The 19,359-nt window shown below is 56.8% G+C and overlaps 1 protein-coding gene across 3 annotated transcripts in view; it reads left to right on the top strand.

The window, feature by feature from the left end:
• Positions 1-19,359, top strand: part of MAD1L1 (mitotic arrest deficient 1 like 1) — a 336,658-nt gene that overhangs the window by 18,080 nt on the left and 299,219 nt on the right. For 2 of the 3 annotated variants that reach the window (XM_034669697.1, XM_034669696.1), the window contains exon 10: positions 8,120-8,185. The exons of the other annotated variant lie outside the window; for it this stretch is intronic. In XM_034669697.1, the coding sequence (XP_034525588.1) occupies positions 8,120-8,185 (66 nt within the window). The remainder of the gene's footprint in view (positions 1-8,119; positions 8,186-19,359) is intronic. 3 annotated transcript variants of the gene reach the window in all.

The following is a 19,359-nucleotide window of genomic DNA, read 5'->3' as shown; positions in this document are numbered from 1 at the left end:
GTGACTCACTGTTTTAATAGATTAGAGAGGAACACACGTGACCATCTCAATGGATGCAGAAGCATTTGTGAGAGCTTTACACCCTTGCATGAGGAAAACCTCTGAGCAAAGTAGGAGCGGAAGGGGCCGCCCTGGAGCAGCGCCTGCCGACCCTGCAGCTCGCACGCCCTCTCCCCGTCCTCGTCTGTCGCAGTGGCAGTGCGGGCCAGGGCAGAGGGGGGACAGAGGAAGAAGTAAAGCTGCCTCTGGTTTGAGACAAGGTGATTGTGCACTTGGGAAATCTCAGGGCATCTGTAAAGAGCCACTTGGACTTGGTGAGTCTAACAGGCTCCTGGTTACAAAGACAACATACAAAGGTGGACTGAATTTCTGCGTGCTGGTAGCCAGCAATTGGAAGTACAGGCCACTGACGGTAGCCTCAGAAACGAGGAATACTCGAGGATAAAGTCAGCGAAAATCCATGTGCCGTAAAGTGTAAGGTCTTCCGGAGAGAACTGCCGTGCTTGCGGATTGGAGGAGTCGTGTTGTTGATGTGCCGGTTTGCTACAGTAGGTCCATACGTCTAGTGCAATCCCAGCCAAAGTCCCAGCAAACATTTTGGTAGAAACCAACAGACTGATTCCAAAATTTTATAGACTTGTTCTTGAAAAAACCCAAGGGCTTACAAAGGTTGATTTCAATATACTATAAACCGTATTGGTCAAGGCGGTGCGGTAGTGGCATAAGGATAGACATACCCGTCAATGGAAAAGACCAGAAAGTTCAGGAATAATTGAAAAGTATGGAGTCTGTTGGTTTCCGTGAAGGTGATGAGATCATTCAGCAGGAGAGTCAGGCTTGCACAGACGGTGCTGATGCAGCGGGATGTTGTACGGTCAGATGCAGATGCTCGTCTCGCACCGTCCAGCATCGAACTGGTGGGGCGCACGCCTACCTGGGTGAAAACCAAGGCTTCTGGAAGGTTAGGACACAAAAGCATGAACCACAGATGCAGAAAATTGGTAACTTAACGTTTGCCAAAATGAAAAACTACCTTTGTTCCTGGAAAGAACAGTTGGGACAAAGAAGAGGCAAACCCTGCTCTAGGAGGGAGAAAGCATTTGCAGTGCATACACAGGCCTGACCGAAGATGTGTATCCAGGATTTGTGAAGCCTTCTCACAAGTGAGGAAGACAACAGCCGGTTTTTAAAAGCTGGGCGAAAGATGTTGAACAGGAAACTTTACAGAAGAGGGTCTGTGGACGGGAATGAGGACATGACAGCCTCTCCATATCACTGTCATTCGGGGGTGCAGGCGAAGGTCACATGAGCTGCTGCGGCTGGCCCAGTAGAGCGGCCGGGACGGTGTGAGCAGCGGCGGCGTGTGGTCGCTGCAGGGGCCAGGGGAAGGCAGCTTGGCGCGCGGGAAACTGTTTGGCAGCTTTCTCCTGTATGTTTACGACAGGCCCCGCAGTTTCATCCTGCGTTCTTAGCCAAGAGAAATGAAGATGTGACCTCTCAAAGACCTGTCCCTAAATGTTCCCAGCGGCCTGATTCCTAAGAGCCGAAGCATGAAGACAACAGACGTGTCTGTCAGCAGGGGCGCGGGCTCATGGAGTGTGGCGTGTCCACGGGGCCGGCCAGACTGCTGTGCGCACGTGAGTCCTGCTCACGCTGGACGCTTGGAGGCCCCTCCGTGTGATGCCCTTTATTTGGAGTTTTCACAAAGGCGAAAATGACTGTAGTGGCCCGCAGGTGAGTGGTTGGGACATGATTGGAGCGAGAGGGGTCCTGACAGTGGGCCAGAAGTTGCCTGCCCTTGGCTGTCACAGCAGCTGCTGGGGTCAGTTGTGCATCCCACGTCCGTGAAGCCGACCCGTGGACAAAGGCAGGCTGTGGACAGGGTGCTGAGGTGCGCTTTATAAAGCCTTCCTTTTATGGGGCCCACCCCCTAAGCTCCTCAGGCCCCCCATTGCCCTCGCCCTGTGCCACCACTGCCTGGTTCCCCTCACATGGCTCTCGTGCCTAGGGTGCTGTTGTCAGAGAAGGGGCTCAGGGCTGCCCCAGAGGGGCACCTGTCCCCCCAGTCTGGGCACTGCCTGGTGCGTGCTCATGTGGCAAGCTCTGTATGCGCCCTCCCGACTCGGTGCTCGGTCCAGATTCTGCACATCTAGTCACTTGATCTCCACCAGTCCTTCTGCACCAGCACGGAGCTCTCTCCTGAGCTGAAGGGCTGTACGCTGTTGTGTGAAGTGGACGAGCTCTGAGTGACCTCAGGCCCCTGATGATGGACACTTCAGTTGCTTCCAGTGCAAGCAGTGCCGTACTGGTTGGACAAATTCTTAGAAGTAGGTTTTTTTAATCTCAAAAGACATATGTGTTTGAGACGGACAGATGGTGCTAAATGGCCCTCCAGAAATGTTATGTTTCCATCCTGGCACACGAGTGGCCTTGCTTAGTTGGGCAGTATGCTTTCAAAGGTCTCAGCAGAGATTCACCTTGGAGCCACGGCACAGCGAGGAGGGCAGGAACCTCCAGTGGGCTGGCTTTTAACAAGCGTGTGGAGCAGTTCCCACTGGGGGAGCCTTATTAAATGGGCATGGAATGCATGTGGAGGGCTTCTGGAGTCAAGCCTCTCATTTTATGGAGGAAATAGTTTGCTGGTGGCGGGTGCGCCTCTGTGATTTGGCTCCTTCCCCTGTTCCTTTGTGCCCAAATCTGGCCTGGTTTCAGTCCGGCTGGGAGGGCGTAGTGCCTGTCAGGAAGCATGCAGGTTTGACGGGATTGATGGCGCCAGGAAGGCTGAAAGATGGACAGGTTTTGTTGAAGCTTGGCGGCTGTGCCCCCAAAACTGCTGACCTGTCACCTGCAGTGAGCACAGGAACCAGATGCTGACCAGGACGCTTCCCTGCAGCACTTGTCGGCTGGCCAGGTGACCGGTCTTGGGGGTCAGTCTCCCCTGGCCAGTGAGGCCGAGCGCATGATTCCTTCTAAGAGAACATCTCATCGACCAGCCCGGACCCTATTATGACCCCACTTACTATGGTCGCCACCTGCGATCACCTGGGTGTTGGGTCCGTCAGTACACCAGGTGATGCTGGTGCTTGGGAGGGTGGCCGGGCTGTCCCGCATCTCGGTCTTGGTTCGGTTTCCTGTGCGGTCTGGAGGAGGAGGAGGGAGGGCGAGGGCTTCACCTCTGTGGCCTCAGCCATGAGCCTTGCCGTTGTTCCTTCACTCACTCATTTCTCTGCCAAGAGCTGTTGCCTTGGAGCCTCGGCCCTGACGAGGCGCCTTCACCCACCCTTGGTTTTCCGTCAGGCCCGCACCCCAGTGCTGTGCTGGGCTCCGGCCCCGGTGGCCCCCGGAGGTGTGCGGGCGGGTCCGGAGACCTGGGAGCCCATCACCACCCTGTGCCTCAGTGGAAGCAGGTGCTTCTGGGATGTACTCTTGGCCTGAACTAGCAGCTCGTCCTCCTGGCGCCTGAGTCCCCAGCTTCTTTCTGCCTTGATGTGTTTGATTTCTTTACTGATGATCGGCCGTCTTCAGTCTTGTGAAGTAAGAGCAGGGGCTCGTCTGCAGATGCTCTGGGGGCTGAGAGGGTGGCCGGCCTTTGTGAGCACTGAGTGACCGCGGCCAGTGGCATTTAAGAAACGTTTGACGAGTGAGTCGTGAGGGTGTTAGGACTGCTTTGTCTTTGTGCATTTGTGTCTGTGGTTGTCGTGACTTAGGACGAGCCCTTTTCTGGCCTGCTTGGCTGCGGCGACAAGACGCCTCTGGTATTCATGCTGTTGTGTTCTGGGGGATCCGAGGACACGTGTAGTAGAGAGCTTCTCGGCAACTGCCACCCTTCAGCCACAGCCCCGTCCTGGGTCCAGGGGGCAGCCCCTGGCCGTCCCCGGCTCCCCAGTGAGGTTTCAGATGTGCCTTCGACTGGCCGGTGTCTGCTTTGGACGTGGGTGTGTGCAGCGAGCTGTGGAGGGAGCAGTGTCCCTGACCGGCCGGCTCCCCTGCGGGCCCAGCTCTGGCACTTCCAGACGCAGGAGGGTGGCCCGGCCCTGGTGTGGGCATAGCCCTGGCCCCTCTCTGTCTGCGTGCCCATGGCAGGCCGTGCTGGCAGCCCTGTGGGGAATGGGAGCAGGGACGCACTTTCCCAGAGGAGCTCTGCCCAGCTCTTCGGGGGCCGTCCCCTGCGTGTGCTCACCTCGGGCCCCGCAGATGGCGAGGCTGGTCCCAGATGGAAGTGCGTCTGTGCTTCCGCACTTTGTGCTCGGCGCTCGAAGCGCTTTGGAGGGCTTTACTCGGCTCTGTAGATACGGCTCTTCTACTTCTGTACCTCCTTTTGAATTGGTTTTAAAGAGTCTAAAGCCAGATAGCAGAAGGATTTAGACAAATTAGGCTGTGCTGGGTTCTCAGGGGATTATGTCAGAGAGAGGAACATCTCCGTGTCCAGTTGCTGCAGACTTGGAGACGCTTTACTGAAGTCCTCCCAGGGGTGCGGGAGGACATGGCCCTCCCTCGTCCGTACCCCGGCCCCCCATCCCCAGGCAGGGGAGAGGGCACTGGGGGCTGCACTGCAGGGCTTGTGGGGAGGATGTGGGGAGGGACTGCAGCGTGAGCAGCAGAGCTGGAGGCCTCCTCTGGGGTAGCCTTGCTTGTTTTCCCAGTGACCCCCGTGGCCTTCGGAGGCCCAGTGTGCTGGGCAGGCTGCAGGGAGCGGTGAAAGGGTTACTCGGGCAGCGTTGTCTCTGGGCTTCCTCACCCTCGGATGTCAGCTTCGTGGCCGTGAGGAGTGCTCACCCCCGGTGACATGCACGCAGCCTTGAGCGCTGATGACCTTTCTCATGGCCAGTGTCATTCATGTGCGAAGCTAGAGGGCTCCTGTCCTCTCGAGGGCAGAACAGGTGGCTCTCAGTGTTGAATTGCCGGAGTCCAGGGTCAGGCGGTGGCCACACCCCAGGGCTCACGCATGGGTGGCTGCTCGGGAACATGGGTTCAGATTTTGCCGACACGAGCCGGGGGCCGAGGCTTGGAGGGCAGCCGGCCTGGTGAGCACTGAGTGACTGGGAGGCCACGTGTCCGTGCAGCAGAGCCTTGGCAAGAGGACAGGTCCATATTCTTAGAGGCCAAATGGGATTGTCCTTGGAAGAACAGATGCCGGTCAGCACAGGGCCAGGTGACTGTGCTTTGCTCCGGTGTTTCTTTCCGGACCTCCCTGTCCTTAGCTGTGCTGTCTGCCTTTGGGCATCTCGGATAGAGCGCTGAGGTGCGCACTGGCGCTCTGCACTGTCCACGCTGTGGCTCTGGCGCTGCGCGGCCTTCAGGCTCTGGGGGCCGTGGGGACCGTGTCTGGGCCAGTTCAGCAGGCTTTTCTGCAGATCCAGTGTGTGCCGGCCCCAGCAACGCAAGCCTCTGGCTGCTGCCACACATGGGCTCTTGTCTAACAGAAACGGTGCCCTCCCACGTGGGAGTCCCGAGGATGGGGAGGAGGCAGGGGAAGGGGGGAAGGGGAAACGGCGTCCCAGCTACAGGGAGAGGCGAGCACCAGCGTGGGTAGGTGCTAGGGCGAATCCGCTGGGGTGGAGGCAAGCGTCGGCGGCCACCCCCTGGGATTTGGCGCTGCTGGCTCAGAGTCTGTGGGGCGCAGGTGGGACCAGGGGGCCTTGTTCCGGATCCCTTGCTCTTCCTTGCTTGACCTGCCTTGGGTCCGCCCTGGGCTGGTGGGTGGCGGGGAGCAGGAGTGGAGACCCTTGGCCTGCAGTAGGGCCCTGGTCAGTGGTTCCTCCTGCCCTGACGTCTTCACAATGGTTTAGTTCCACAGAGGCCATGATGGATTTGTCTTCAGTGGCCTCGGGGTGCTCTCTGTCCCCTCATGGTGGTGTCAACTGTGTGGCCTAAAGTGCAGGGACTTGAAACTCCGTTTTAAAGTACTTTCCACACATGAGCATGTTCTGCATATCCTGTATTGGGTTCCTGTCATGGCCCGGGCATGTCCTCATGTGGAATGTCTACCTCCTGTTTGTGCTGGGTCCCTCTCGTGGTCCAGGCGTGTCTTCCTGCAGAATGTCTGTCCTCAGGCTTTCTATCACAGGAGTCGGGAGCTGGTGGTGGGGGAGGTGGGAGTGCTGGTTTTTTTTTTTTTTTTTTTTTTTTTTTTTTTTTTTTTGGGAGAGCTGGTGGGGGGTGGGAGAGTGGTCTGGGTCAGCCCTCTTGGGTCGCACTTGTTCTGAATCACTGGGCCTTGGTCTGTAGAGGGGAGACAAGTGCCAAGGCGGCACTTTAGAAGGAATGGACATGTCCTTCTCTCCCTTCTTGGCTGCTAACGCTCACAGATGAAACAGTCGCAGGCAGAAGGTGCATGGACCCCCTCGCAGCACACATGCAGCTTGGGGGACCGTGAGGGGGATAGTTGCCTTCTCGATTTGTCAGGCCGTGAGGGCTGTCTGCCTGCACACTGGGCATGGCCCCCTCCATGTGGCTGTCCCTTGGAACACCTGTTCTGGGGCTTGGATTTAGTGGCCCTTCCAGGGCAGGAGCCTGATTTTCTTGCCCCGCCAGGTGGCCCGTGCTCATGGACTCTGTGCAGGCTTGTGCTTGAGGGCCTAGCAGGCAGGTGGCCACTGCGAGCAAATGTCTGCACTTCTTCCTGAGTCACACGATGGCAGAAGGGGGAGCCTGTGTGGCAGAGGGGTGGCTCTTGTGGACTGCCACTGGCTTGCGGCCTGGGAGATGTGCCCACGGTTTGTGTCTAGCATTCCTGACCCTCTGTTGGAAGACCACGTGCTCCAGACCGCTGCTGTGCTGCTGGCCCAGGAAGAAGCCTTCACACGTGCTTTCAATCATCCGGTGTGTCTGGCTTCGGGATGGCCGACTCTTGCTCATCTGGCCATTGGGGCTTGCGAGCAGGCCAGTTGCTCAGGCAGCAGTTTGGCTTGGAGCAGTTGTGGCCCTTACCTGCAGAGAGCCAGGCTGGCTGGCGGAAGCCAGGGAGGGCGGAGTGGCAGACAGCAAGGTGCCTGCCGCAAGGGCCGCCTCCACGGGTCTCCTGGCCCTGCTGTGGCACTGACCCAGCACACCCAGGGCCCATGGGGGCGCGCGTGCCGACGATCCTGGCAGACTCTCTGCTCTCCTTCCACCCGGCTCATAGAGTGGGATGTGGGGTAGGTGCTGGGAGAGATCTTGGTTCACTCTCCTTTGTGGGGAAATTGCCTGGAGAGATCTCATTCCTTTGTCATTTTTACCCTCCCTCACTCAAAAGTGAATTCGGGTCGGTCTAGTGGAGTACAGAGTTGTCTGTGTGTGTGTGAACATGCACCCAAGCGTGTGGAGGGAACGAGTGCAGAGGGCAAAGAGGGGAAGGACACTGTTGCCATGAAGCCGAGGGTGAGAGGTGCACGGAACTGCTGCCCGAGGCCCTGCTGCCGCCCTTGCTCTAGGACCTGGAGGCACCCGGAAGTCTGCGGAAAGGGGGGATCTTGTTTCTGTAGTTTAAGAACCAGCCAGTGGCTGAGTGCTGTTAGCGCTCACTTCTCCCAGTGTGGGGACTCCCAGCCCGGTGACCGTGGTGACAGTGCGGGCCTGTAAAGGGGCTGGGGGTCCAGGATGGTGGTCTGACTTACGTGAATGGCAAGGTTGGCTGTCAGACGGCTTTCTATGATAGCGTTCCGTTAGAGACCTATGCAAATCAAGGAGGAATGGAAAAGAGAAAGCGATTGAAATTAAAAAAAAAAATGTTTCAGAGAGGCAGAGCTAAGTCCCCAAGTCCCCAGCACGGTGGTTGCCTGAAGTTGGCGTCGAGGGCTTGGCTGGGGAGCGACCGGCCAGAGCCCGCGGGGATACAGGCAGTGCCGTCTCGGTAGGGACGTGGTCATGGACCTATCAGTGTCCTGTGACCCCGGTCTTAGGTACAGTTGTTTTGAGGTAAAATTTATGGTATAAAATAGGTGTAAAACAAATTGAGTTGGGGGTAGACAGCAGGTGGCAGATGAGAAGAAACAAGGGTGGCTGGACCTCGGTGCACGTGGGAGCCTGTCGTGTTGTAGCTGTTACTCGCACACATTTGTAATGTCCTCTAATGAAAGTTTTGAGAAGTTGCCACCAGCTTCTTCCTTGCGTTCTCCTGTTTCTTCTCGGCCTCCTCCAGGTGCCAGGGGTCCAGGCTCCAGGTCAGCGGCCCACGTGGAGAGGACCCAGCACGTGGCGTGCACAGGTGACCACCTCCATCCTGGAAGCGGCCGGCTGCCCTCGGGGAGTGGGTGCGCGAAAGGCTGCTGTTCTCACGTCCGGAGCTGGAGCCAAGACGAAGTGGGGGAGGCACTGTGGGGGGCTGCTGGCTCTGCCGCAGCGGGCGGGTTGGCCGAGCCGGCAGAGAAGCCTGTGCTGACGTTGGGGCAGGAGAGCTGGCCGCATCCGCCATGCTCCCCAGTCTGCTTCGTGTAACAGGCGGCGTACTCGGCGAGGAGGGAGCATCAGGTCGGTGCCTCCGAGACTGGCTTGTTCTTCACAGGTACCTGCGCGCTCCTCTTCCGTTTGGACTCTGGATGTTGTCGTCTTGAGCTTCCTTTGCTGCCACGAGTGGGGTGTTTATCTGAGAGCGCATCTGCCCACGGTGGTGGGGATGCCAGGCAGCCAGGCACGGATGCCTGTGCTTCAGGGGATGGGGAAGTGGACTTGGGGTTTTCTGTGGCCTTCGGGAAACCGCTGTGCGGCAGCTCGAGTGATTTCAGATCCTAAGGGACTGGAGACCCTCATGTGAACAAGCAGCTTGTTCACGTGGCTCAGTGTTCAGAACACGTGATGGGCAGACGGGGGAGAATTCTCCTGCTCCGCCGGCCGTGGGCTTCCCCTCTCGTGGGCTGCTGGCGCTGCTGGCTTTGGTACCTCGTCGCGCAAGCGCTGGAAGCGGATGGAGCTCCCTGGCCTCCAGCGCCTCTCTCGTTGAACCGCGGCTGCGCCGTATCGGATGCTCTGGTGCCCAGCTCGCTGAGAGCCCGGCTTCTTAAAGGCACCTGATGCTTCCTCGTGCGGAGGTCGTGCAGTCAGGGGACAGGCAGGTGCTGTCCTCTCGGCAGAGTTTGGAGGTCCCCGAGGCCACCCTCAGGTTCGGTGATGGCTGGAAGGGCTGCGGGGCTCCGGCTAGCTGTGGCCCACCGATGGGGTTCATTACAGGAGCACAGGACCCTGGAGGGCTGGGAACAGCGTGCACGCGGGTCACTGGACCAGGCGCCTTTTCTCCACCCTTAATCCTTGAGTCCCTCCACCCCAGAGGAGATGAACCTGTTCCAGACGGCTTGCTTTAATGATTTCCATTAACTCCACATAACAAGGCCTGTACTCAGGAAGTCTGTTTTTATTGGCCAGTGATTCCATTTGCTTGATCAGTCTCTTGCCTAGGGAAGGGCCACCGAAGCTCTTGCTGGGAGCTGTCCTCCTAGAACCTGTCAGTCTGTGTTAGCTGGCGGTGGGGCTCTGAGGGTGCAGGTTGTCCTTGCCAAGGATCCCCAGTGTCTCTCCCATCACACTGGTCTTGGGGGCCCATGGGCAGAGTGCATGGTAGGCTCGTTGGTGCTCCGGGTGTAGCCTCCCTCGCACACGCTCCTCGCCTCGAAGGATTGCACAGGCAGCACGAAGGGGCAGCTGGCCCTAGGACAGTGGTTCCTGCACTTGGGGAGCCAGCTGGCCCAGGGGAGAAGTGCTGTGGGACGTGGTAGGGCAGGCTTGGGCTGACATTTGAAGGCAAGGGTGAGTGTGCAGCACAGGACAGAGGCCATGGGCTGCTGAGCAGGCCGAGGGACGGGAGGACAGCCGGCCATGACAGGTCGGCTTTGCACACCGAGGTGACTGGCTCCGGTATGGAGCAGGAGTGCCAGAGGTCAGAGCAGAGGCTGGGAGGCGTCCTCAGCGTACAAGTCAGGAGGTTACCCGGCCTGGATGGGGGGCTGGGAGAGAGGGTGTGGGCAGATGAGGCAGAGGCGGGGGTGGGTTTTGGCTCTTATGAAGGGAGGGCTGTGGACTCTGTTTAGGGCGTGTGCTTTTGAAGCGTCACAGAAATAGCCAGGGGGAGTCGTCGCATGTGCACGGGTCTGGATTTGAGGGCTCACTCGGGCTCCCTTTCCTATGGCCACTCCCAGACCTAGCCACGCCGGCCGAGGGAGCAGCTGTGGATCAGGAACAGCAGACCCCGGGGGACCAGGGAGTCTCCCTGGTGGGAAGGCCGTGCAGTGGAGGCCACTTGCGGGCTTGCCTGGGTCTCAGCTTCCTCGTCTACAGAACAGGGATGGCAGCCAGGCATCGATGGGCAGAGTGATTGGCAGGTGGTAGCCGGCAGCGCTGGTCTGTCCCTGTCCCCTGCTGGGGGGACCATGCCTGTGGAGCCAGCATACCTCGGGACACGCTGGGCCTCAGACAACCCAGGAGATGGGATGGCAACTTGCCTTGGGTTTGCTTGAGCTCTGTCTGCATGGGAGCCTTACCTCTTCTGCTGCCAGTCTATTTCTTTGCAGGTTAGCGACGCCAGAAGGGTCGGGGGGGTCATGGAGAGTGAGTGGGCCCACGGACAGGTGTGGGGCTATGGCAGCAATGTTGCTAAAGCCTCCGCCTGCAGACGAGGGAGAGGAGGTGATGGGACCGTGGTGGAGTTGGTGCTTCTAGCAAACACCTGGGATCTGCTGGTGTCCCGTGGTGACGTAGAAAGCACTGACCTCGTTTCTCAGCATGCAGTTCCCACGGCTCTGTCTTGAGTGAGGGGGATGTCCTGGGGACTGCTATGTACATGCATGTGAGCCCTGGGGCAGCCTGGCCAGCTTTGCAGCAGGACGGGAGGCAGGGGCTTCCGAAGGACACATGTATCTCCTAGGGATTGCGGGATCATCTGATGGGGATCCTCTCTTTGCCTCTCCCCTTCCCCCATGAGCAAGTAGAGGGCTTCTGGGTCCAGGAAGATGTGTCTGGAAGCCTTTGGAGCACAGGCTGGGCCGATGGGACCCCTTCTAATATTGGAGAGCCCACTGCTGACCTTGAGGCCCTGAAGCCAGCAGGGATGCAGACATGTCTTTTCTGTGAGGCTCTGGGGGCCTGACCTAACTGAACAACACACAGAAAACAAATTCATTGCTCTTCAGGCTTTGTCCGCAGTGATCTGGGAGCGGTGCTAAGCAGAGTGTCCGAGTGGCTTGGGTAGTTGCCTGGTTTACTCAGAGCTCGGTGACGGTAGAGATTTGTGTTTGCCGCAGGCTCTGAGGGGTCAGAGAGCCCGTCCTTCCTAGGCACTGACTGCCTTACATGGCAGCTGGTATGACGGGGATTGATGTACTTGGTTTCACTGGAGGCCTGAGCCATCCCGTCAGTCTGAGACGGGGGAGGAGGGGTCCGGGTCTCCGTGGTGGCAAGGCTGGATCCCTCCTCCGACAGCAAGGCCTCTCTCCTCCCCCTTGCCTCATGCTGCATCTTGCAGATTTTCCCTTCTTTCTGTTGCCCGCACGTGGACATGGCCTGAGTATTTACGGCATGTCTGACTGGTGCTGGGTGTTAGGTGTCCGAGTCCTCCTAGAAGTGGGTGAGTGGGTGCACAGTACGTCAGGTGTGGCTTCTGGGAGAGGCGGTGCTTGACCTTCAGCTGAGAGGCTGGGAGCTTTTTCCAGGTAGGGGAGGTGGCGTGTGCAAACCCACTCAAGCTGGAGGGACCTGGCAGCGTCGTTGTCCTTCCGTTCCAAGTGCTCCTGGCCAGTGTGGGGGCGTGGCAGAGGCCCACGAGGCCGCAGAGCTCAGTTGGTGGAGGTGTTCTGGGTCATGCTGTGGAGGTTAGACTTGGGCCTGCAGTGGCGGGGGAACATCCACTGCGTGGTAGGAAGCACTTCCTTTCCGTGGCCTCTCCTCCCTTGAATTCTGAGACATGGCCTGGCTCCTTGCTAGACACTGCCTGGTAGATGTCCGTGTGGTTGGGTGGCCCACTACAGGTGTCTAAGGCCTGTGGCACGGAGCAGGGGACTCCCTTGGGTGCAGGGGGGCAGTGTGCCTGTGAGCAGGGGTGCAGTCTGCCAATCGCTCTGCCCATCGAGCCTGTGGCAGTCAAGTTGTGTGGGCATTTTGAGAGTTAAGATGGAGACATGTCCTCTGCTGGTGGCCTGAGTTCCAGGCCAGGTCCTTTCTGATCTGGTTGCTGTTTCTTCTGCAGATAAGTGCCTGTTCTCTGCAGACCCCTGTGGACCCCATCATCTGTTGCTAGAACTGGGATTTTGGGAGAAGTCAATGACGTATTCATTCTTTGCACATTTGTCGGAGGCTCTGGTTGGGCAGACATCAGGCTGGCTCTGGGGATAGAGTCATGCGAGCCAGCCTCTGCCCTCCTGATATGAGGACAGAGAGTTTTAGGTGGAAGGAAGGCAGCCTCTTGAGGCTCCGGAGGGAGAACTTGCTGCCGCAGCATTTTGCAGGAGTGTTTGACTTCGTTGGAGTCAGACCTTGGTGGTATCTTTGCTGGATTTGAATAATGTTGGTGGGCGGAAGGCCAGACATGTTCTGTGGTCTGGAAATCGGTGCCTGGCAAGAGGCTGCAGAGCCTGTTTGTGCAAAGACAGGCCCGCTCCGAAGAGGGGCTTACCGTGCCGACAGGACGGCTCTGTGGGGCTGGGGCCGCCCCGGAGGGGCTGGCTCGTGCTTGCTGTCTCCTTCACGTTCCTCCCGGCTCTGCATGAGGCGGGCCTGCTGTTGCCCCACTTGGCAGAAGAGGTGCCAGCGCTTCTGTGGGGCTTCCTGGCCAAGGTCACGCAGCGAGCTTGTGCCACCCTTGTTGGATCACTTAGCTGGTCGCAGTGCATGGTGGGCACTGCCCTCCGTCACCTCCGCCTGTCTGGCTGGCCACGTGGTGCCACGCAGCTGGGTCCTGTGTCTCTGTGAGCCAAGCAGCCTGCTGCTGGCATTTCAGGCTTCTGTTGGGGCGCTGCCCATCCACTTAGCCCAGGGAGCACTGGGCACAGACGCGGGCATGCAGCCCCTCAGCCGATAGCTCTTTGAAGCCTGATGGCTCCCAGCCGAACTTTGGCAAGGAAGGCCTGCCTGCCTGCTGAAGGGCTGACCTGCCTGCCTTTGCTCGGGGCAGAGCACCTTCTGGCGGGTGCTGGGATTTGCTTTTCGGATGGGGGAGGCTCTGTGAGGGAGAGGAAGATGGTAATTACTTGGGAGAGGGAGATTTAACTTTTGGGACAGCAACACGACACTCTTCTGTTCTAGGAGGTGGCTGACTTAGAAGATTAGCAATGAATTTTTTATTACGTGCAAACTGCTCTCAGTTCCGTGGAACCTCCCGGAGCAAGGGGGGGCAGGCTTCGTCCTCGTTTGATTTTTACAGAGCAGTGCTGTCTGTCAGCTCTTGAAGTGGTAGGAGTTGTTTATGGGTCTGTATGGAGGCCAGTCAGACACACACGTTTCTGGTTTCCCGTTGTTCTCTGGCTCCGGCTTCCCCGTGGGGGGCCAGGGTTTGCTGCCCTTCAGTCTCGGGAGCACGCCGCCCTTTCCGAGGATCGCGATCACGCTCGTCGCTGGGAGCAAGTCCGGTGTCGTATGCGGGTCTCAGAGTAGGCGCCCTCTAACCCAGAGCTCATTTTTTCTGGAAGGTTCAAGTTGGTTTTTTACTAGATTGCTGAGTTGAGAGGAATCGCTAGGAGCTGTTCCTGGCGTTTGTGTTAGTTGGGGCATCTTTCTCTGTTTACTAGAGCTCAGCTGCAGTGTTCCAGGTGTCCCAGAAGGGGCCACTGCTCAGCTTGACACCACATGGCTCTAGTTTGACGTGTGCAGCGTAGTGATGGCACGCGACTGTACTCATGCCCTGCTCGCCACAAGCTAGCTGCCATCTGTCCCCACGCAGTGCCGTGACGGCCGTGCTGACCACGTGCCCAGTGCGGTGCCCGTCATCCCTGCGACTCACTCACCCCGTCACTGGAAGCCGCTGCCTCCCGCTCCCCTTCCCCCACTTGGCCCATCTCCCACCCGACACAGAGACTTCCCGTGGTGGAAGATGTACTTTCTCCTGTTTTGCCCATTTGCCAGGCTAGTTTTCTGAGTTTTCTTGACTAAACAGTGGGTTCCTGTGAGGAGATGGATTAGGGCAGTGGCTGCAAGTTTTTGCAGTGAAGGGCCAGGTAGTAAATTCTTAGGGCTTTTTGGCCCGTCAGGCCTGAGCTGCACGTCCTCGCCTCTGCAGCACAGCACGGGGTGACCGCATAGGGCAACGTGGCACAGGACGTGGGACATCTGTGCTCATGCTAGGACGACCCGGGAAGAAAGCAGCACTGTGGGCTAGCCTGTGGGAAAGCTGCTGGGGCAGGGTATAAACGAGTGGCTACAGCCGTGCTGCGGGGAGACTTTGTTTTATTGAAACAGGTGGTGGGCCCACATGGCCTGGAGGCTCTAGTGCGCTGACCCCTGCTTCAGGCTGTAGGGAAGCCCTGCTCGCTCCTTCCCCTGGGAGCATGGTATTTCTCTTCTCGTTTCTGCTCTGGGAGAATCCGGTCTCGGGATGTGAGTGTGTTTGGAGGTGGTTAGCGGGAGTGACGCTAGCGCCGGATGGGGGTGCCTCACTCGCGGGTCCGCACCGCTCTGGCTGGTGTGCACCTTGTGCAGGGGGGTCTCGGGGGGCCGGGGCTGAGCTGCGCTTGTGTCTGTATTGCCTGCTTTCGTTCCATTCAACAGCTATTTGCCGAGCGATCACGGCGTGCGGAGAACCAGGTCAGCGTGGTCCTGCCGCGCCACCCAGCAAAGCACTGTCACGGTACCGGGCACTGAGAGGGAAGGGTCTTGAGGGCCAGGGCGGGAGGCTCTGCCTGTTTGAGGGGGGAAGCCCTCCTGCAGGCAAGCCTGGGCTGGGCACTGTGTCTCAGCCGCTTGACGGCTGGATGCCGCCGGCCTCCTCTGGCCTCCGCCTGGACCCCAGAGTCTCCAGGGCTCTCCTTCCCGGCACCTTGTCTCCCTGGCTGCCCGTCCTCCTGCTCCGGGACAGGCCGCCGCCCGCCCCTCAGGGATCGTGAGCCGTGTGTCTGTCTGTACAGCAAGGAGTTGCTTTTGTTTCCATCAGAAACACAAACCTCGGTTTGGAGCGCTTCCATTTACTGACAACCCTTGCCAAATTAATTTTATTTAATTATCTCCCGGGGCTAAGCTTGAATACATTTTGTGTTAAATTCACATTTTTTCCCCTTTTCTAAGCGAAATGGACTTAATATCCTTGTTAAAATCTGATTAAAACTAAAATTGAGTTTTTTGAAGTCTGATTATCCCATGAAATGGAATTTTTAAACGTAATTATGGATGGATTTGCATATACTTTTCAGCACCATTGAAAAGAAAGTTGAAATCATTTATTAATGACATCTTTTCTGTCATGTCCTTGGGGCATGACGCTCGTTCAGGAGTGAGACAGGTGGGGGAGAGAAGCTCCCCGTCTCCTGCTCTCTCTCAGAGTCTGTTGTAAACTTTCTTCCTCGAGAACCTGTTCCCTAGGAGTCCAGCGTCCTCTCCCTCTGCTCTGTCCCGTGCTGCTCCGCCCGTGTGGGTCGTTGGCGGCTTGCAGGGCGCGCGCGCACCCCCCCTGTGCGGTCTCCCTGACCTCAGAGCTCTTACCGTGGAGGCAGGGGATGGGGCGGGGGACCGAGCCCCCTGGTGGCCTCCCTCTTCAGCCCCAGCTGTGGATTGATGGTTGATGAGCTATCCCCATCCTAATTCTGGATTACGTGTGTACCATTCAAAACAAAACAAAACAAAACAAAACAAAACAAAACAAAACAAAACAAACACACTTCATAATCACCTGGGAAAAAACACAAGGGGTTTTCGGAGGCTGCTTCCTCCTTCTTCGAGAAACGCCGCTGTTTCAGAAAGGGTCGTTTCCTGTGTTCTGCCTGGACTTGTAGCACCTACTCCGACTTCCTCGTGGTGGCGTACATAACAGACCCCTTGGCCCGCCTTACTTCCAGGGTCTCCGTGTGTAAGGGACAGCGTCACCGGCTCTCCCCGCAGGCTGGCCCTTCACTCTGTGTTCTGTGTCTGTGAACAGCGCTCTGGGGGTCTGGGGCCACTGTGGGTATGCGGCCCCCCAGGGGCCCAGTGCACGAGGCCGTGGTGATGGGATGGAGGGGTGAGCCGGGGTGAGGCAGAGTGCCCGTGCTGCCGGGAGCCGACCTGCCCTCCTCCTGGTTGCTCCACGAAGGTCTGTGGAGGTACCGGGAGGGATTCTCCATGTTCACAAGAAGCTGGGAACAGGGGTCTTTATGTAAAATCGCCCGATTTTGAAAGTGCTGCCTGGGCTTACTGAGCTGTGTCTTGGACATCACCAGTTTACAGCTTGGGTCGGTGGCCTGGGCGCAGCCTGCACTCCAGCCGTGCCTCCTGCCTCCCGCCACAGAGCCACGTTGTAGCCACGGTCACCTCTGCGCCTTGTGCGTGTCCTGTCCCCAGACTGACCGCCGTGCCCTTGGCTCTTGGGAGGGCCCATCGGTTTAACCTCTGTCTGAAGTACAGTGACCTGGCAGGGCATCCTGACCGTTTCAGAGTTTAGAGGGGAGCCCAAGCTGGACCGAACTGCTGGGATCCAAGCTTTTTTTTTTTCCCTTTCCCATTTTTTCCTTTCTTTCTATTTTTGCTTTAGTTCCCAGGGGAGAACTTGTATGCGTTTTATGAGTGGCTTCACGAGGAGCAGGGCTCTGGGGCTGTGTGCTGTGTCTTGGTAGGGGAGGGCGGTTGACGGGTCTCTGTAGGCGGCTGCAGTGCAGCCTGGTGAACACCGCTGAGGGTCACATTTGCTGGGCTGCTTTGAACTTGACCTCTTGGAAACCACTTTAGGCCGTCCTGGAGAGCGAGACAGTGGGGAGCCGGACCTGTAGGCCTGATGGTGGATCACAGCTTGCCAACGATGATGCCACCTCCTTTGCTGTGCTGAGGTCCCCACCTGTGGGTTGGAGCTCAGAGCCCCTCCTCCCTGGGTTCTGGAGGAGACTAGAGATGACAGATGCGTACTGGTCACTGATTGCCCCGGAGCCTAGCAGCTTGAACAAGAGCGTTTCTCATCTCGAGTCCGTGTGGGTCACAAATCTGGACCGGCTTTGTGGGGTGCCGTCGCTCTGGGCCTCTCTCGAGCTTGTGGTCATCTCAAGGCTTCCCTGCTCACGTGTGTGCGGGCAGCGCTCAGTTTCCTGCCACGTGGGCCTCTCCGTAGAGCATTGTACAGCAGAGCAGCGGGCCTCGCTGGGGTCTGCCAGCCAGAGGGCAAGCGTGGCAGCGCTAGCAAGATGGAAGCCATTCTCTGTGACACGATCACGGAGGGGCCATCCATCGCTTTGCCGTGTTCCTTCCCAGGAAATGAGTCCACCCTGGAGGGGGGAGGTGAGCAGAGTGTGGGTTCTGGGAGGCGGGGTCATGGGGAGCCAAGGTGGCATCTCCGAACGTCGTCTTTTTATGTGATGGATAAAATTAGAAACGAAAAGGAATTATTCTAGTGGTTAAAAAAAACTTTTGGGATGCCTGGGAGGCTCAGTTGGTTAAGCATCTGCCTTCAGGTCATGATCTTGGGGTCCTGAGATTGAGCCCTGTGTTGAGTGCGCTCACTCTGCTCTCAAATAAGTCTTAAAAAAAAAAAAACCACAAACTTCAGTTGTGACAGCATGGAAAAATGAACATTTTTATAGAAATGAATTTTGCAAATCTTTTAACCCAGAATTCTGAATAATGGTGTTTAATGTGTTAATTCTGAAGTTCAGAAATGGGTTTTACTGTGGTTTGTGACTCATTTTTTGTGCTGTATTCCCCAAAGAAAGTTGTGCAGACTCCATGGCATCTGGAGAGAACACTGAGGCTACAGGAACTCCTTCCCCTGCTCCTGTCCCTTTGCTCTTTGTCCTTCTTCCCTGAAATCATCACTGCCAGCCGCATGGCACACAGCTGTGTGCGCATGCCTCTGCGGACGGAAATGCTTGTACAGATGCTTTTACACAATTGCTTTTTTTTTTTTTAAAGCAAGTTCATTGAAGTAGGATTTGCATAAAATAAAACTAGCCTTTAAAAGATATACGATTGTTGACGTTTGACACGTGTGTCACTGTCGTGCCTGTACCCTAGAGCCAGAGTACAGAATGCCCCTGAGCCCCCCAAGTTCCCAGATGGATGCGGCCATGGATCCCTGCCTCTCCTCTGCCCCTGGCCTCTGCGATCTGCTTCCTGTCCCCACAGTGCTGCCCTGTCTGGAACGACCTATCAGCAGACCCAGACAGCCCTGGGAGTCTGCTATGGTCACTGTGCTTGTCCTTGCTGGAGTGTGTGGACTACACTTGCCATTCCTCCAGTGCATATGGGGTGTTCCCATGAGTCTGCTCCTGAGTGAGCTTCCCTCCTCCTTCCTCTGTTCCCCCCTTCCCTCCTCCACTCCTCCATCCTCCCTCCCCTCCCTCCTTCCTCTCCTTCCTTCCCTTCCCTCCTTTTTACTTCTGAGTATTTATTATACTCATTTGAAGTCACCGTAAGGGTTACTTTCTCAATTTGCTTTTATCTATAGTTATTTTTTCATTCCCATTTATATTTAATTTGATTTTTTGAATGTATGGGACATTAATGTGTTTTAGACCGTCAAAACTATACTCAGAGGCAAATCCAAAGATGTGTTTTCCATCCTGTACCCGTCCTGTTGGGAGTCTTCCCTTCCCTTGGAGGTAACCTGTTTTATTTATTTTTTCTGGTGTTTCCTTCCTTTGTTACTTCTTGTAACAAGTAGGAATATGTGTTTCTTTTTCCCTCTGTCGTTCAGAAGGTAGAGTGCAGTATATTCCCTCGGGCACTTTGCTGCTTCTACAAAACGGTATCTCTTGAACGTGACTGCACGATCAGTTTACATTGATGTTCTTTCTTCTCGTAGTGACCTGTTGCTCCGCGCAACACAGGTTATCCAGCCGATCTCCTGTGCTTCGATATTTAGGGAGTTTCTGATACTTTGCAGTTATAAATAATGCTGTAATGAATAACCTTGTCTTTGTGCACTTATGAATTGTTGGTGTTTCTTTGGGGTAAACTATTAGATTGGGATCGCTGGGGGAAGGGAGATACATATCATGTATGTGGTATATGATTAGTATTCTTTATGTTTTTCTAAGTTCGCAGAGTTATTTTGCAGTTAAGATTCTGTATACTTCATAGTTAACGTAACTGCGTGTGTTTGCTCCGTGTACGTGTGCTTCTGTTAGCTATCGGGCCGTCCTCAGCTGGGGCCGCACGAGTGCACGCCCTGCCCCCCGTGCCCAAGTGCTTGTGTCCCCACAGTCATGGGGGACGTCATTTAACAGGGTTTTCAGAGAGTTGTGTATATTCTTCTTTGCTACAATTCCAAAACAAGTTATAGTCTTTTCTTTC

Source organism: Ailuropoda melanoleuca, chromosome 10, assembly GCF_002007445.2.
Source record: "Ailuropoda melanoleuca isolate Jingjing chromosome 10, ASM200744v2, whole genome shotgun sequence".
NCBI lineage: Eukaryota > Metazoa > Chordata > Mammalia > Carnivora > Ursidae > Ailuropoda > Ailuropoda melanoleuca.
This window is presented reverse-complemented; position numbering and strand designations above follow the sequence as displayed.